The 16,958-nt window shown below is 41.7% G+C and overlaps 1 protein-coding gene across 4 annotated transcripts in view; it reads left to right on the plus strand.

Moving 5' to 3' along the window:
* Positions 1–15,367, plus strand: part of LOC117527124 (proteoglycan 4-like) — an 86,460-nt gene extending 71,093 nt beyond the window's left edge. For 3 of the 4 annotated variants that reach the window (XM_034189306.1, XM_034189305.1, XM_034189307.1), the window contains exons 2-5: positions 7,354–8,001; positions 8,829–8,922; positions 14,589–14,752; positions 15,077–15,367. In XM_034189306.1, coding sequence (XP_034045197.1) covers positions 7,458–8,001; positions 8,829–8,922; positions 14,589–14,752; positions 15,077–15,249 — 975 coding nt within the window. In that variant the 5' untranslated portion in view covers positions 7,354–7,457 and the 3' untranslated portion in view covers positions 15,250–15,367. The remainder of the gene's footprint in view (positions 1–7,353; positions 8,002–8,828; positions 8,923–14,588; positions 14,753–15,076) is intronic. The other variant, XM_034189308.1, reaches the window with a different exon arrangement.
* The last annotated feature ends 1,591 nt before the right edge of the window (positions 15,368–16,958 follow it).

Consider the following 16,958-nt stretch of genomic DNA (forward strand, 5'->3'; position numbering starts at 1 on the left):
CAAGTCTCCCAGGTCACGCAAAGCCTTTACTGGTCACACCATCTGTGTAGTAATTTACTGGAAGCAGATCTAGTAGGAGGCAGCAGGAGGAGAGGAGGATGTGGCTGAGGAGTAGAGAGGAACACATGTCTGCAGCTCCCTTCAGTATGAATGTGGTAAAACTGCAAGCGGAGACTTGCTTATCTTTAACATAACTGTTGGACCTGCCAGCACAGGTCTTATTAGCCTGACCTTCACACAAATGGTTTTTAATAATCTACTCGAATGTGCCATTTGGTCACGTGCTGGAGTTGCATTGTACAAGGATGTCAACAGTTTCCATTCAGTAACTGCACACTTCTGAAAGTATTTGATTTATTTCAAACACGCACTTTAAACCGGTTGACAAATAAGTAAAACCTGTGAGGTGGGATGGATTATCTCAGCAAAGGAGAAGTGCTCACTATCACAGATTTAGACTGGTTTGTGAACAATATTTGAGGGAAATGGTGATATTGTGTATGTGGAAAGTTTTAGATCTTTGAGTTTCATCTCATACAAAATGGGAGCAAAACCAAAAGTGTTGCGTATATATTTGGATAGGACATGTATCTGAGTAAACTGTTCAGCAAACAAACCAAGCAAAGGGGAAAAACTAGTGCAAAGTCTTACATTTTTGGCCCCTGTAACAGAGCCAGACAAACTGTAGGTCTAAAAACACCCTCACAACAAGCCACATTGTTAGATACTTGTCGTAAAACTCTCAGGGTCTGACACTGTCCTCCACAGCAACTAGGTATGACTGCAACAGCAGCACATACTACCTGTCGCTCTTAGCAATGCTGCTTCTAATTATGCATAACTATAGGTTAAAAGTTCTTAAACTAATGGGTTATTAAATAAAAAAATCACCCCTTGTACAGTTGTCATGGAGGAGCAGGGCTCGAAATAGTACGTGCATGTGCTAGTTTGTGCACGTATTATTCGAGCGGTGCACGTAATTTTATACTTCACTAGCACTGGTGCAAGTAACTTTATCCAATTTTTATCAATTATAAGCACCAGTAGAATGAACCAATAAAGGAATAAATAAGAAAAAAAAAAAACAATTTCCAGTGTGTTGTCTTTGTCTTCCCTGCGTTTTATGACTCTCACACACGGAGCGAGTTGCTGTGATGATTTGTTCACGCGTGCACGTGGGGGGAAAAAAAAACTGTCTGGCTGCAGTCTGTTAGTTACTTGCTCTCTGCTCAAACTCTCTTATCACTATGTTAAAAAAAAAAAAAAAAAAAAAAAAAAAGACATAAGTCCTGCTCACAGACTGATTGCCAGAGACAGGACATCGCCACATTTACTCACAGACAGTTCATTCACACGCACACGAATCTCGTGGTCACAGGAGGAAAGATAAACTATAACAGAACTCAGAGCGCAGACCTGCAGCTCAGCACAAGAACAAATATAAACTAGAAGAGAAGTCAGAGTGCACAGTCTGGCTGCAGCCAAACTGTGCACTCTGATTCTCTGTGCAGAGGACCCACAGGCTGCATTCTCACGTCCCCTCTTCCCCTTGCTGCGTGCACCTGACGTAGAAATTCCTGCGTCGTCATGACGCCACAGGAAGAAGCAACTCGAAGTGGGCCCGTGTGACTTTGGTTGTGCAGGTAACTTTTTTATTTTATTTATTTATTTTTGGCACAAGTATTTTTTTGTTGTTGTTTGTTACTAGGACCAGTGCAAGTAGGCTAAAAAATGTATTTCGACCCCTGAGGAGGAAACTAACTATAGAGACCAAAACTATTTGTAATGGGCAGTCAGCATGTTTGTTTTGTGCTCTAAAGTTGCCCCTCTTAACATTGGTTTCTATGGGAATAGGCTTACTTTTGGAGCTAGCTTTAAGCAAGGAACTGCAACTCTGCAACTTTTCTGGGTAGTTTAATTTTTGATGGCTAGATGTTGATGCTTGTTTTGTTTATTTAACCCTCTGGGGTCCAAGGGCATTTTTTGGACAGTTCACTCACCTGGTATAAATGTTTTATTATTGCTGTTAACAGCTCTCCCTGCATCCCACAATCAAGTTTAATGTCTCTTTTTTTCAGAACAACCTGTTCTTTCATAATATATATGCTTTTGTTGTGTTTTATAAGTGTAATAAAGGTTTACAATCAGAAATAACAAAGGAAAAAGTAAAGCGGAAAATAATTTTCCCCACATTTATTCAAAACACACAGCAAACTATAATAAACAACTGTTTTGAGACTTTATAAAGGTAATTTGAGGTCTTGTGTGAAAGACAGTACAATAAACACAAATGCACAGTTTGAGCAATATATACAATATGGTCTATGCGTTTTTGTTTCTCTTCATCTCAAAGCAATTTCTGTCTATTACACAAAGGTTACATCACATATTTCTACTTCTACTGTGTTTTGGAGTCTTCTGTCTGACTCTGCAAGCAGCTTTCATTTCACACTTTGGCTCCTACAGTCTGAGGAGCGGCCCCTGTCCCTCACCCCATTGATATGGAAACAGTGCTTTAAGCCAGAGGGAGAGAGCCACAGAGTAATCCAGTAACATTCAAATGCAAACTAATGGAGCAGTCCTGATAGTTACACACTCTGTTTGAGCATGTGAGATTGTCATGCAAGGCTCTCCATCTGTTTTCACTTTCGCTGTGTGTAATGGTGCAGGGCACATTGGAGGAGTTAGGGGGCTATTCAGACGGGCCAACTAGTAAGATATCAGTCCTGAAAACAATCCTTTGGTTTATCACGTGAGGTAAATCTGCCCTACGATTGGATTTGGAAAACTGTGACAGTGAACCAATTCCGATCGGGGACACACATTCTGCACGTCATCACACAGCTTCTATGAGGAGTACAGAGATGGTCGATGGTGGATCAAAAAGTCCGGAGTTAACTTCAGTAAAAAAAAAAAAAAACAGTTTCTATCTCATATCATTAAAGTTGTTTATAATTTAGTAAAGCTTGGTCTCAGCCATCATATCTGATGGCATCGGCCCCAAAGGGTTAAAAAAAAAAAAACACACCCCCTCTCCCACCATCCCTGCAGTCTTTCTCCTATTAACATGAAAAAATAAATTCAAGGTAACAAATAATTATGTGGGTGGGGAGATCATTCTAAACAGCTGCCATTGCACATCACAGTGATCCTGAAATGATGTACAGCTTCAGCAATACTACACTGTGTTTGGGAACAACCGTCAGTGGAGACTAAAGGCTTTTACTACAGGCATTATCTGACAAATCACTACTGTTTAATATGCAAATGCTTTTAGACTTGAATCCATTAAAAGCAACAGCGTGAGACAGGAACAGCAAAATCTCATTTGGTGAGAGTTTAAGCAGGTAATATGGAACTCCCATAGTACCCACTTAAAGGACATGTCCCACCGAAATCATACTTTTATTTACAACCTCTGGCAAAAAATTATGGAATCACCGGCTTCGGAGGATGTTCATTCAGTTGTTTAATTTTGTAGGAAAAAAAGCAGATCACAGACATGACACAAAACTAAAGTCATTTCAAATGGCAACTTTCTGGCTTTAAGAAACACTATAAGAAATCAGGAAAAAAACTTGAGGCAGTCAGTAGTGATTACTTTTTTTTTAGACCAAGCAGAGGGGAAAAAAAAATATGGAATCACTCAATTCTGAGGAAAAAAATTATGGAATCATGAAAAACAAAGAACGCTCCAACACATCACTAGTATTTTGCTGCACCACCTCTGGCTTTATAACAGCTTGCAGTCTCTGAGGCATGGACTTAATGAGTGACAAACAGTACTCTTCATCAATCTGGCTCCAACTTTCTCTGATTGCTGTTGCCAGATCAGCTTTGCAGGTTGGAGCCTTGTCATGGACAATTTCTTCAACTCCACCACTTCAACTGGCAGGTCAGTAACGGTTACTTTTTAGACCAAGCAGAGGGAAAAAAATATGGTCTCACTCAATTCTGAGGAAAAAAATATGGAATCATCCTGTAAATTTTCATCCCCAAAACTAACACCTGCATCAAATGGATCGCATCGTTAGTCTGCATCTAAAAGGAGTGATCACACCTTGGAGAGCTGTTGCACCAAGTGGACTGACATGAATCATGGCTCAACACGAGAAATGTCAATTGAAACAAAGGAGAGGATTATCAAACTCTTAAGAGGGCAATCATCACGCAATGTTGCAAAAGATGTTGGTTGTTCAGTCAGCTGTGTCTAAACTCTGGACCAAATACAAACATGGGAAGGTTGTTAAAGGCAAACATACTGGTAGACCAAGGAAGACATCAAAGCGTCAAGACAGAAAACTTAAAGCAATATGTCTCAAAAATCGAAAATGCACAACAAAACAAATGAGGAACGAATGGGAGGAAATCGCCTAAAGGAAATGGGATTTACATACAGAAAAGCTAAACGAAAGCCATCATTAACATCTAAACAGAAAAAAACAAGGTTACAATGGGCTAAGGAAAAGCAATCGTGGACTGTGGATGACTGGATGAAAGTCATATTCAGTGATGAATCTCGAATCTGCATTGGGCAAGGTCATGATGCTGGAACTTTTGTTTGGTGCTGTTCCAGTGAGATTTATAAAGATGACTGCCTGAAGAGAACATGTAAATTTCCAGTCATTGTTGATATGGGGCTGCATGTCAGGTAAAGGCACTGGGGAGATGGCTGTCATTACATCATCAATAAATGCACAAGTTTATGTTGATATTTTGGACACTTTTCTTATCCCATCAATTGAAAGGATGTTTGGGGATGATATCATGTTTCAAGATGATAATGCATCTTGCCATAGAGCAAAAACTGTGAAAACATTCCTTGTAAAAAGACATAGGGTCAATGTCATGGCCTGCAAACAGTCCGGATCTTAATCCAATTGAAAATCTTTGGAAGTTGAAGAAAATGGTCCATGACAAGGCTCCAACCTGCAAAGCTGATCTGGCAACAGCAATCAGAGAAAGTTGGAGCCAGATTGATGAAGAGTACTGTTTGTCGCTCATTAAGTCCATGCCTCAGAGACTGCAAGCTGTTATCAAAGCCAGAGGTGGTGCAGCAAAATACTAGCGATGTGTTGGCGCGTTCTTTTGTTTTTCATGATTCCATAATTTTTTCCTCAGAATTGAGTGATTCCATTTTTTTTTTTTCCCCTCTGCTTGGTCTAAAAAAGTAATCGCTACTGACTGCCACAATTTTTTTTTTTTTCCTGATTTCTTAGTGTTTCTTAAAGCCAGAAAGTTGCCATTTGAAATGACTTTAGTTTTGTGTCATGTCTGTGATCTGCTTTTTTTTTCTACAAAATTAAACAACTGAATGAACATCCTCCGAGGCCGGTGATTCCATAATTTTTGCCAGGGGTTGTAGACTGTTGGTGACCATCTGATACACCAGGATCACTTTGTGCAAAGTATACGGCATTCACAATAAGCAAATACAGAGACTGCCGAAAACAAAGTACTAGTGAGAACTTATTTTTTGAGTGTTTCCAACAGCATTTACATAGCTTTGAGGAACTGTCCCAGCATGCTGTTGAACAGAATGTAGCTGCTAAAGTTAAGAACAGAGCTGCAGAATAATTGCAAAGTTTACACAAGTGTGCTGTCGTGTATGACTACTCGTTTTTAAGCGATAACTGTTAATTTTGGTGCAGTCACGGTAAAAGCAGCAGCTGCTGTCCACTGTGAGAAGACTTGGTGCGCGTGTATGTCCATTAATCATGAATGCAGCCTGTTAAACAGTCTGCTAGAGGCTCAGCTTTGTACATGTTGTCGTCAATATAATTGTGAAAAATCAGAAATACATCTGTGTGGTCAGGCAGCCTGAAAAACAGCTGACAGTTCTGCGTGTAGTCACAGTGGGAGCTGTAACAGGTTTAAAATTGTGTGCTGCTCCGGTAGACAACAGACTCCGCACACATCAAAATCCAAAATCTGACAGAGATCCAAAATCCGACACTCTCGCAAGGTAAAATTAACAAAGTTACCATCTCTACTTGGGAGAACAAAACATAAAAGGAAAAGCCTGAACAGGGTTAATTAATTCAGTGATTTCTCACCATTTTGTATTTCCCACATGATCATCCCCGACAGCTACATTCTCTGTCAGCGGCAGGGGCCCACTGCTGGACCTCTGGCTCCAAACGTTGGGCAATATTTTAGTAAACCCTACTGAAGCTCCCTCAGAAGCTTCGTTATCGGACATCACAGCATTCATTTCACTCGGTCTGTCAGCCATCGGGATGTTTCTGTTTGCTAAAATGTATATCACAGGCCGAGAAATGGCAGCAAATGCAGAGTAAGACATTCTCTGGATATGCTGACTTGCCCAACAGGAATTGGCAATAAAATCCATCAGCGACCACAAATTATTACCGCAGGTGTGCTGACAGACATGAATACTTGATGTTGTGTTGCTAACCGGGATGTTAACGTGTGCCATGTCCTTTAAACCAGATCATAAGCCAATTCTGCGAGTCCCTGTGGTGGAAAAGCACATATGCTAGTCAGACCTGTAGCAGCTGGTTTTACTCACCCACATAGATGACTCGTTCACCGGTTTTGGACCAGTGACTCCAGCCAGCTATTAGACTGCTAATGTTTACAGTCTGTAGGTAGATGGAGAACGCTGATGTAGGCAGTGATTAGTAGGAGAAATTCTTTTTTTTTTTTTTTTTTTTTTTTTGTGTGTGCGCGCGAGAGAGAGAGTCAGTGAGTGAGTGAAAGACCAGCATGACTTGCACATATACACTTTGTCCTTTTCACGTCTTCACCACAGCCTCTTGCAGGATTGATTAGATTATGATGTCCCAGTAGTGTTGATGATTTCTCTGGAGCACAAATCTCTCTTCGACAAACATGGAGAACATGAACATTAACAATATGCATCTGCATAGCAGAAGATGATTGCAAACAAATCAGCAATTTGCTGCTCATTTCCTGCTTCCTCCCTCTCTTCATCCTCTGTGGTCTTCGTGTCACCAGCTTGTGGATGCTCCGTTTGCTTTCACGACTTCAAACCACAGCTTTCACTTTCAGTATTTAGATGCTAGAAGTCATCTGGAGCAAAATAATACCCTGTCAGATTTGTCAGACCTGTACCTTGAAGTGCACACTTTACGTCTTGCTGTGTCTTTTCATTGTGGCTTGTAATAGTTTCAGGAGTTGGATTGGTGTTTCCTGTACAGTCACATCGGCTCTGTGTTAAATCGGTGAGCGAATAACTGTCACGGACTGTACATTAGCAGGAGAAGGAATGGTGTTTGGCTTACAGTAGTGCTTGTCATAACTTCATGAAACATTCAGTATCTTAATACGACTGAAATATTAATCTCAGTTTTCGCTTTCCCCCTGCAGGACATTGAAGTGTAAGAGGAACTACTCACTCAAGGTGCTGAGGTTGAGCCCCTGGTTTTTATTTTACAACATCGGCAACATCTGCTCCTACACTTCAGGAGGGAATGAAACCGGATGGTGTTACCATGGAAACCACAGAACCAACAGCAGAAGCAAATCCTTCCTTACCACAGGGTAACGAACCTCAACAAGACTCTCCCCCATCAGAACCACAGGAAGCTGCTGGTCAGGAGGCTACTCGTAAGACAGCAAAAGATCCAGAAGTCAAACCAAAAGCTGTCTCTAAAAAGCAGCCCAGTGTTAAGAACGCTGGAACATCTGTATGTAACCCACGGCCAGGTGCTGCCCCGGCCTCCATGGTGAATGATGCAAAATCCTCTCACAATCGTTCTGCAAAGACTGGCGTGGCAGTGACAACAAAAACCTCTACAACGAAAGCTTCAGTGGTAGGAGCAGTGCCGAAAAGACCAGCAGGAGGCGCGGTAGCATCTTTTACAGTTAAGAACCAAACAAGGGTACCTGACAAGATGTCTGGACCTGCTTGGACCACCTCTGCTGCTGCTACAGTAACAAATGGGAGGAAAGCAACAACGGCTAGCAGGAGACCAGCAGCCGAGACTGTTAACGAGCCCAAACCCAAAAGTACATGTGAGTCTCAAGGACTTTTATTTATATATAATTTTGTATGCATGTTTTAGAGAGTGAGTCAGATTTGTCATGCGGTTTCAGCTGGAAATATGAGTAGTGCAGCAGATAAGAAAATACGAGTATTTAGAGCGGAATCCTGCCAGTGGTGATACAAGCATCAAATTCAGCACAAGACACTGCTCTTTTGAAATAACTGATTAGCCACCTGAATTTTCAATAGGCAGCCAGGCAGGGGTCAGTTGAAGAATTGCACAGGGGTCAAAATTAAAAGATGCGCTAATCATATTGAAAACATTATGTTCAAATTATTCACTTGATCATAACAATTCAAAAAAGGTATAGTTTGGACTATCTGCGACAGTAAAAACAGTAAGCATGGTGACAAAGGTCAGTTTGTACAGGGGTCAAAAGTTAAAATTGCACCAATTTTGGGGCAAAAGTAATGCAAATTATTAGCTGAGTTAACAGAGTTTTAAAAGGAATAGTTTGGGCCATGTCATGCTCAGTTATCATGACTCCTGTGTAATTCTTCTATTGACCCCTAAATGGCTTCCTGTTGGAAAATTCAGGTAGCTAGTCAGTTGTTTCAAGAGTAATTTCATCCATCCATTTACAGGATTGTTTATCTGTTGCACTAAAAAAAACCTTTGAGTATGAACACAGATTTAAGACACCAGTGCAAATAGTGAATAAATGTTAAATTTGAAATATGTGATAAGTTATAATGACTTATATCATTTTGTGCAGAGTGAAACCTTTTTTTCCCCCCTCTCTTCACTCAGTTCAGTCTTATGTTAGTGATGTTCCCCTCTTATTTGTTATTGTAGCTGCTGCCAGCAGATCAGCTGTTACCAATGCCCCAAAACCCAGCACTTCAGCCGCATCAAAAACTGATGGTAGCAGCCTTTCAAAGACCACCAGGCATGTATATCCACCACTCATGCGCATCAGGTGACAAAGTAAATATACCAGGCCATTGACTGTTCAGAGTAGAAATGGCCGCCTTTATTAAATGATGTTAAAAGGGAAACCGGACTCCCCTCCCTCCCCAAACAGTACTCTTACTGCTTTCTGTTTTTCATCTCAATCAACTGTTTTTTGTCTTTGTTAAACTTGCATCTTTGCCTGCAGATCTGCAGTGAACTATGTAATCTATCCTTAACCTGCATGAAAGGGTGACTTTATGTTGGTGCCCTGGAAAGTAGTGTAGAGTGATGTGCTTTGTGGGATTTTGACTGTTATCGAGTCAGATTTCGACTTTGTTCTGGGATTGTGACTCATGTTGTTAGAAATAACCTAAGACAGAGGGCCACAGTTGAGCCACACTGAAGTACTACTTTTGTTCCACCAACGGACCCTCTATCTTGGGTTCAGATGTCAGCCTCCTCCTCATGGCACAGCTACAATCTTGGTTTAAAATGAGTGGTTTGGGTAAAGTTGCTCCAAATTGAACAAAATTGCTAAAACTTGCTTTACAGTGTTTGTTTTCACTTTTGTTGAACTAGTCATTTTAGCACAATTCATCATGAACTACTGAATATCTTAGATTGTGGATAATAAATTTGTGAGAAGTGAGATGATTATGGAATAAAATTTCAATTGATTTGTGATAACAAACATGAGTGCTGCTAATGGGTTATTCAGACAGAAAAAAATGCATCTAAAGGAAAATGATTTGTCCATCTCAACCAAAATGAAATAAAACGTGTTCTTGTGTTCCTTGTATTTGTTTTGTGAAAGTGTGTGTGTGCACTTAAGATACTGTCAATATCGCTTCAGCTGTAATGTTCCCAGTATTGTTAATGGCTGACCTGATGATAGTTAAACTATTTTATCAGATGGAGACCCACAGTTTCCAAATGGAGAATCTCTGAAATTATCACTAAAAATCTAATAAGGCTGACCGTGTGTGTGTGTTCACTATGCACAGCCGCAGTAATTAAGCAAGTTGACACCAACTTGCTATGGTGACTAGGGGCACCAAGGGGGAGGTCACTGGGGCCCTTAAGTTGAAAGAGTACATGCATGAAAACTCACACAGTCAGTTCGGAGCCCTTATTTTCAGTTCATGTGGTACTCAGGTCAGGTAGCAAACATCACACTATACTTACTACGTGTGCCAGTTAAAGCACGCGTTTTTCCAATTAAAATTTACCTGCTGTGTACGGCATGCCGGAGCATTGCAGCGATGTGACATGCTATCACCTTTTTTATCATCATTCACTTGAGTCTCATGAATGCCAAAAATTGCTTTATGAAAATTGATGACAACATACACACAGTGCAGCTTACTACACCTTAACTAAAGTGACATGAAATATACAATGACATGCCTAAAATTCATCTGTATTACACATGCATAAAATGGCTAACTCGCCGCGTGTGTGTGTGTAATATATAGATATGGCTTCCCTATCAATTTTTAAAAGAATAAAAAATTTTGCTCAGAACTGTTACCTGAGCTGATCGCACACAGAGATGATGTTGATATGACGCTGTCTAGTAAATAGTTAACTTGATAGTATTCTGCTCCCATTAGTTTAACCTGGGCTGATAATGTCTTATTTCTTTGGAATGCAGAAAATCAACTCTGACAGAGGACTGAGATCCTCTGGATCTTTGCTTTACTTAAAGGCTCGATTTTAATATTAACTTTTATTAATGATACACCAGTGGTCTCTAACCTGTCTCGCGGGAAGAGCTTTGACTAATGCCATCCTGTAATTGAAATACAACAGCATTGCCTGAATGGATTCCAAAGACTATTCAAGTATTAAAATATTAGTGGATTACTTTAGCCATTTAGTCAGTTATATTGTTTCAATCATAGTGTTGAGTTGATCAATGTGGCTATGATCCATAGCGTTGAACATCTTGATGACATGTACTACAGGGTGTCACAGACCGGCTCAAGGTGATTATTCTTGATGTATATCAGTGTGAAGTTCATTGTCAATGTCTGATATCAGTTGTAGTAGATCATTTTTATGTGACTGTTCTTTGGCTTGTTCCCAAGGACACATCCTCAGTCAGTGCACATTCCCAGTCAGCAGTAGGTGTCTACCCTCGTGCTGGTATTGCATTTTAAACCACCTGTATAATGGAAAAGCCAATGTTGAAGCCTTTGTTTAATGATGGTCCTAATGTGTATATGTGCTGGTTCTTGTGGTATCACGTGGCCAAATCAACAGGCTTCGTCTGAATCATGACTTTCAGTTGTAAATCTGAGCAGTGCAGCAGAACACAAGTTTTAAGCATTGCTTTAAGCATTCATTATGGTACTACCATGAAGGTATTTAGCTTCAACACTGCTTTAGTAACATTGCTCTTGTACTTGAGTAGCTTTTTAAAATTATTATATAAACCCTGTTTTTCAAACTATACCAACTATCTTCTACATTACTGACACACTGGAAGTGGTTGTTGACCAAACTACCCCTGGCCCCCAAAAGAACAGATTGTTCAAGTAAAATGTGGCATGTACTGTGTCTAAACTTTTTCAGTGGTATTGATAGCCTTGTATTTTGTCTCAGCGAGGTAAAATAGATCACGGTTTCCAACTTTGCTCCTGCAGAGCATTTATCATCATCTATATTTTCCTGCTCTGACCATGCCTAATTGGTCAATCAGGTGTTCTTGGTCAGTCAAGAGCTGGGAAATGTTGGATTTGGAGGATCTGTTGTGGATAGTCTGGAGACATGGAAAACATGTAAGGTGGGTGCTCTTCAACAACAGTCTTGGAGACTGCTGATATAGATCAGGGTGTGTTGGGGGTCAGGGGAAGCTTGTTACTACTGAAGTGATATACCTGTCTAGTATGGTCTTCATTGTTTCTGGTGTTTAGTGTCCATCTGTGGAAGATTGTGTATAGTTAATAGAATGTGCCCTGCACACAAATATCACTGCACAGCTGACCAATTAGAATTGACAAGTGCAGCTGTTATTATTTTGCCATCCTACCCAAATTTAAATCTCCCTAACCTCTGTTGTAATGTCTTTGCACTGGTAGACATTTGGACAGCCTTTCTTGCATTTATTTGTACCTTCTTGTGGTCTTCCTACATAGAGGCACCAAAATTTAGGAGTCACAACAGGAAGTAGAAATTTAGTTGGAACACATTAATCGTCAGATGTATAATGGGTCACCATTGAGAATTGGCTGGTTTGGTCGTGGGTAACGGTCTTTACCTATTGAAGTAATGTCATTTCCAAATGACACTGGTGCAATTTGGTTGTGCCTTTGCTTTGCTCAACATGCTTTCCTCTCAATTCTTTTTTTTTAATATTTTTTTCTCTGTTGGACTTTTGGCAACAAGCTGTGATTTCTGTCTAGCAATCTTAGTAGAAGGGATTAATGTCCTCACAGAAAAGGTCTAGAGCATAAATCATTGGGCCTTGTGAAGAGCCAGTGCTGGTGCTAGGCTACAACTCTGTCTGCTGGCTGGACTCAGGCCTTCACTTTTCATTGTCAAGCTGATAAATGTGGGGCCACAACAGCCCAAAGAATGTGTCCTACTCTCAGGAAGGAGCAAAGTAGTTGTTTTGGATGGGTTACAAGTCATATACACCATTCTTCCTGATGCTCAGTTTTTATTTGTCTCCAAGTGGTGCTCTGTGAGTCAGTGTAAAAGGGGGGGAAATGCCATTATTTTTAGAAAGACTGAAATGAAAAGGGGATAAACTGAACCAACTGTCCAAGCCCTGTCCTTTTCATTCAGGCAAGATCCAAATGGATATTTAGTCTGAAACGGAGGTGTGCCAGTGGAGTCCAGCATCCTGCTGTGTTTGAAGGAACAACCAGAAACAGGAAGTCATGGATGGGTGGAACACAGGTTCCCTGGAATGTGACATGGTTGCACTTTGAACTTTGGCCAAATGTTGCAGCTGTGTGGGTATTAATATCCACTGTTGTGTTGTTTGGATCTTGGTAAACATTTGAGATTGTGTTTGAGTTAATTACAAAGGATTCATCAAAATATCTGACTTGTCCCTGTGCTGACCTTTACCCTTGCAATGATCTTTAGTTTGATTAAGAAAGGCCATTTATGGCTGTGTAGTTGACATGATCCTCCCTTTGGTGTTTGAATAAATATAAATCATTCCTCTGGCAGGAAATGTAATCGGTAATAACACAACAGTAGAACCATTACAGCCAGCACCCTGGAACCATGTGTAGGGTCCAGGCACCATTATTCCCCTCAGTGCCTGCCCTCTTGTTAGGGTATTTTCACACCAGACAAGTGTTGCCTAGTTTAATTGAGCTCTGTTGCAGTTGCCCTCATGGTTCAGTTCATTTGTGCAGATAACCAATGGAACGCGAGCAGAGAATAAGTGAAACCACTTTCTTAAATGGTCCTGGCAGGATTCCAGTTGAACTCTAGTGCTTTTTACAATCCCTGCAGTTTCATATGAGCAAGTGCAGTCTCTCCATCACAGAAGAGAGGCAGGCAAGGGGGGGGGGGGGGGGGGGCTGCACTTGTGTTCACTCGATTTCATTATCAAACGATAATTCAGACATTATAATTCCACCATTTTTAATGTATTTCAGTACACAACAGGGATGAGAACATTAAGTGGTGTGTCTTTAAATCCTGTAAAATAGTCATGTGAGAGAGAGAGCTGGGGGGGAACCAGAGGGTGGGGCTGGACAACTAGAGTTGAGAGAGACGACTAGACTAGAACGACATAATCAAGCTAAAGACTTCAGCAACCTTCAAACATTGATGACCCATGAAAGCACAGAGGGAGACTTTTAATGAATTGTTTGGGGTCATTGTGGGATTTTTAAGTCTGAGTTCTGTCTTCATTTGTGGTTCATCCATCAATCTCAGTCTACAGAAACTTTTTTTCTGTTCTTTTTTTGGTCTTGATTTCTATTATAATGAGTGGTCCTGTCTGCTCACATTCTACCTGTATGCAACGTCAGATATGGAAAAAAGTCTGTTTTCTGTTACCTCCTCTTAACTGCTGCTGTTAAAAAGTAAAGTAAATGTCTCCATACACAACCATCCAGATCTGGGTCTCATGACATCACGGAACTATCTTAGGTCCTGGATGCTAACCACCCGGGCATACAGACTGTCCATTTTGTAGGTGAGGGAGTGCAACAAGGCATTGTAGCAAATATAGAATTATTGGTTCCTGACCATTTCAAAAGCGAAAATCCACGTTTCCATGGAAAACTTGTGTGTCTAATGTCAAGGAGCTGCATGTCTCAACTTCCATGATGTCCTCACAGATGATGGAAATCAAAAATAATAAACAGTGGTCTACATGGATGGTGGCAGATGTGGCAACGTGTGTGTGTGTGTTCCAGGTTTAGTGAATACAGAAAAGTAATTTAATATTTTTAATACAATTTCCATATGGTGGTGTCAGTGTAGTAATAGATGACTAGGGCTCTGTTGGGTTTCCCATGGTGAAATTTATTTATTTTTAAATGTCAGATCAGGTAATTTCTTTGTCCTTATGCATGAATTCAAGCAGAAGAGTATCAGGTTTACAAATCTAACTGTTGCAACAGAGGGCAAGTCACAACATAAGCAGCATCCGTTTTACTTTGTCTAATTCTGTCCTTCCACTTCCAGGCCTGTTGCATCTCGGCCTGCATCTGCTATGACCAGGCCCACCAAAGCTACAACCAAACCCTCTACCAGTGTATTGGCCAAAACTGCAGCCCCCAGAGTTACTACAGCACCCTCTAGTGGCCGAACCACAACAGTACAGTCTTCCAAACCCACTGCTGTTAAAGGTTTGAAACTTATGTTTAACAAATGTTTGTGGGCTGGAATTTAAAAATGATATGGCAAGATACTCTAATAGTTTGAACTAAATTACTGCATTTAAGGCTGAATTTATTCTAGCAATGTTTTTGACACAAGGTCATGGAGCTGAACTCAATTACAAACTTCTCCCATGATGCTGTAGACCTTTGAAAGAAAAGGGCATTTATCATGCATGTATGAAGGACATCATTTTATTCAAAATCTTAGGGACCATTTTTTCATGCTCATAAATGACAACATTCTATTGAAACTGGTTTGGCTGTATTGAATTTGGTTTCTGTTTGCTGTAGATGTCTGTCAACCGCATTCTGCTACAGTGGCCAAGAAACCCGCAACATCAGCTGCTCCCAAAAAACCTGAAGCCTCAAAAACCCAGGCACCACAAAGCTTAACTCTGCCGCTAAAAAACCTATGTCAACGCAGGGTAGCAGATCCAAGCAATCCAAAACTCAAGACCCACTGAAGCTTACTAAAAAACCTGCTGTAACCACTGCTCAAGTCCGTGCTGTTAACAAGCAGCCATCGGGCCGGCCCCCACTTGCTTTACCAGTCAACAAACCTACAGTCAGCAACTCTCAGGCAAGAAAGGCCTTAACCCTACTGTGCCGCCTTTCACTGCCATCAAGAAGACTGACGTCCCAGTGCACAGTGGGCCTGGAAAAGTACAGAGTTCTACAAGTACACCGGCTGCTGCAGCACTTCCAACAGTTCCCAAAGAGGCTGCCGTAGTTTTACCGCAACCATCCCTTTTTGCTACCTCAGCACCAGAAGAGGCATCTTCCAAAGGCTTTGACAAAGAGACTCCGCAAGACAATGGCGCTGCTTGGTCTCCACACAGTCCTGAGAGGACAACCATCCCACAAATATCTCCAAATCATGAGCAGACAGACGCCTCCACTCCTCCTCTAGTGATGCAGGAGAGACCCTGTGTCCCAGTGAAGTTCAATTATCTGAAGTGGCCTCTCGTACAGAGCCGTCGGAGCCAGTTTACTCATTAGCAGATTGTACTACATCTAAATCACTTCCAACAGCAGCTGCACCTCAGATGTTTCCTCTGACAATCTCAATGAGGAGGAGGATGAAGAGGAGAAAGAGGGAAGTCAGCTGGTTTCTGTGTCAGAAATGAGTGGTGCGACACAACCCACTGAAGAGTCTCGTCCTGGCTCAGCTGGGCCATTGGGTGGATGTGCTTGGAGGGCATGGTGGTGCATTGCTGTCTGAACTGGATTCTGAAGAGGTCAGTGGCAGTCAGCAGGGAGCTTCTGAACTGAGTGCCCCTGGCGTATTGGAGGGCACAGAAGCACTGACGATTTGGGGGACGGCAGTCTAAAAGGAGCTATGGACATTGAAGGAGCCTCGGCAGGTTCACCTGACTTGAGAAGGTTCCTGACATACCAGTTAATGACTTTGAGGAAGAAGAGGATGATGAGGATGACTACGATCGTGGTTGTGACATGGATGTTGGCTCGGAGCAAGCAGAGGACCACAGAGACCCAGGCACGATAATGATGTGGATGATGATGAAGATGTAGAAATGGCCAGTGAGGGTGTAACAGAGAGTGGACTAGAAAGCTATGGCAATGCAGATGAGGATGACTTTGTCGAGGATGAAAGGTTGGACAACTTGAACAAGGTTGGCCCAACTGCCACCTCCTCCTCACCTGCTGCCCTCAGCCCCAGCTGCTCAGTGGAATCAACAGAACCCGCTTGTAGATCCATGGGCGCAAGCCTCAGCAGATGTTGGAGGTAGCAGGAGCTGTGGTTAGCACCTTCACTGACCCTTGGCAAGCAGATTCTGAGACCCCAACACAATCCCAAGCCAGCCTTGGTTAGAACTTGGGTCCATTTCCTGTGTTCCAGGAAAATCGAGAAGTTCCTCATCATCCCTCTGTCACACATGAGTGCAAAATGAAGCGTCTCATATGTATATGAATCAGCCCAGCCTACCCCTGATGCAGAACTTAGCTCCAGCTCACCTCTCTGCCCCAGGAATGTCACTGTCAAGTACTGTGAGCAGTGAAACCAAGTACCCCAGAGGAACTTGGTGACTACGATCAAGAGAAGCACCAATCTCGCACTCAGGCTGGAGTTGTGCCTGCGCAGCATTACCAGCCTGAGGTAGAGCACAAGACCTCAGCATGTACTTGGATGGAGAAGAAGAGGCTGAAGCAG

Source organism: Thalassophryne amazonica, chromosome 15 (genome assembly GCF_902500255.1).
Source record: "Thalassophryne amazonica chromosome 15, fThaAma1.1, whole genome shotgun sequence".
Taxonomy (NCBI): Eukaryota; Metazoa; Chordata; class Actinopteri; order Batrachoidiformes; family Batrachoididae; genus Thalassophryne; species Thalassophryne amazonica.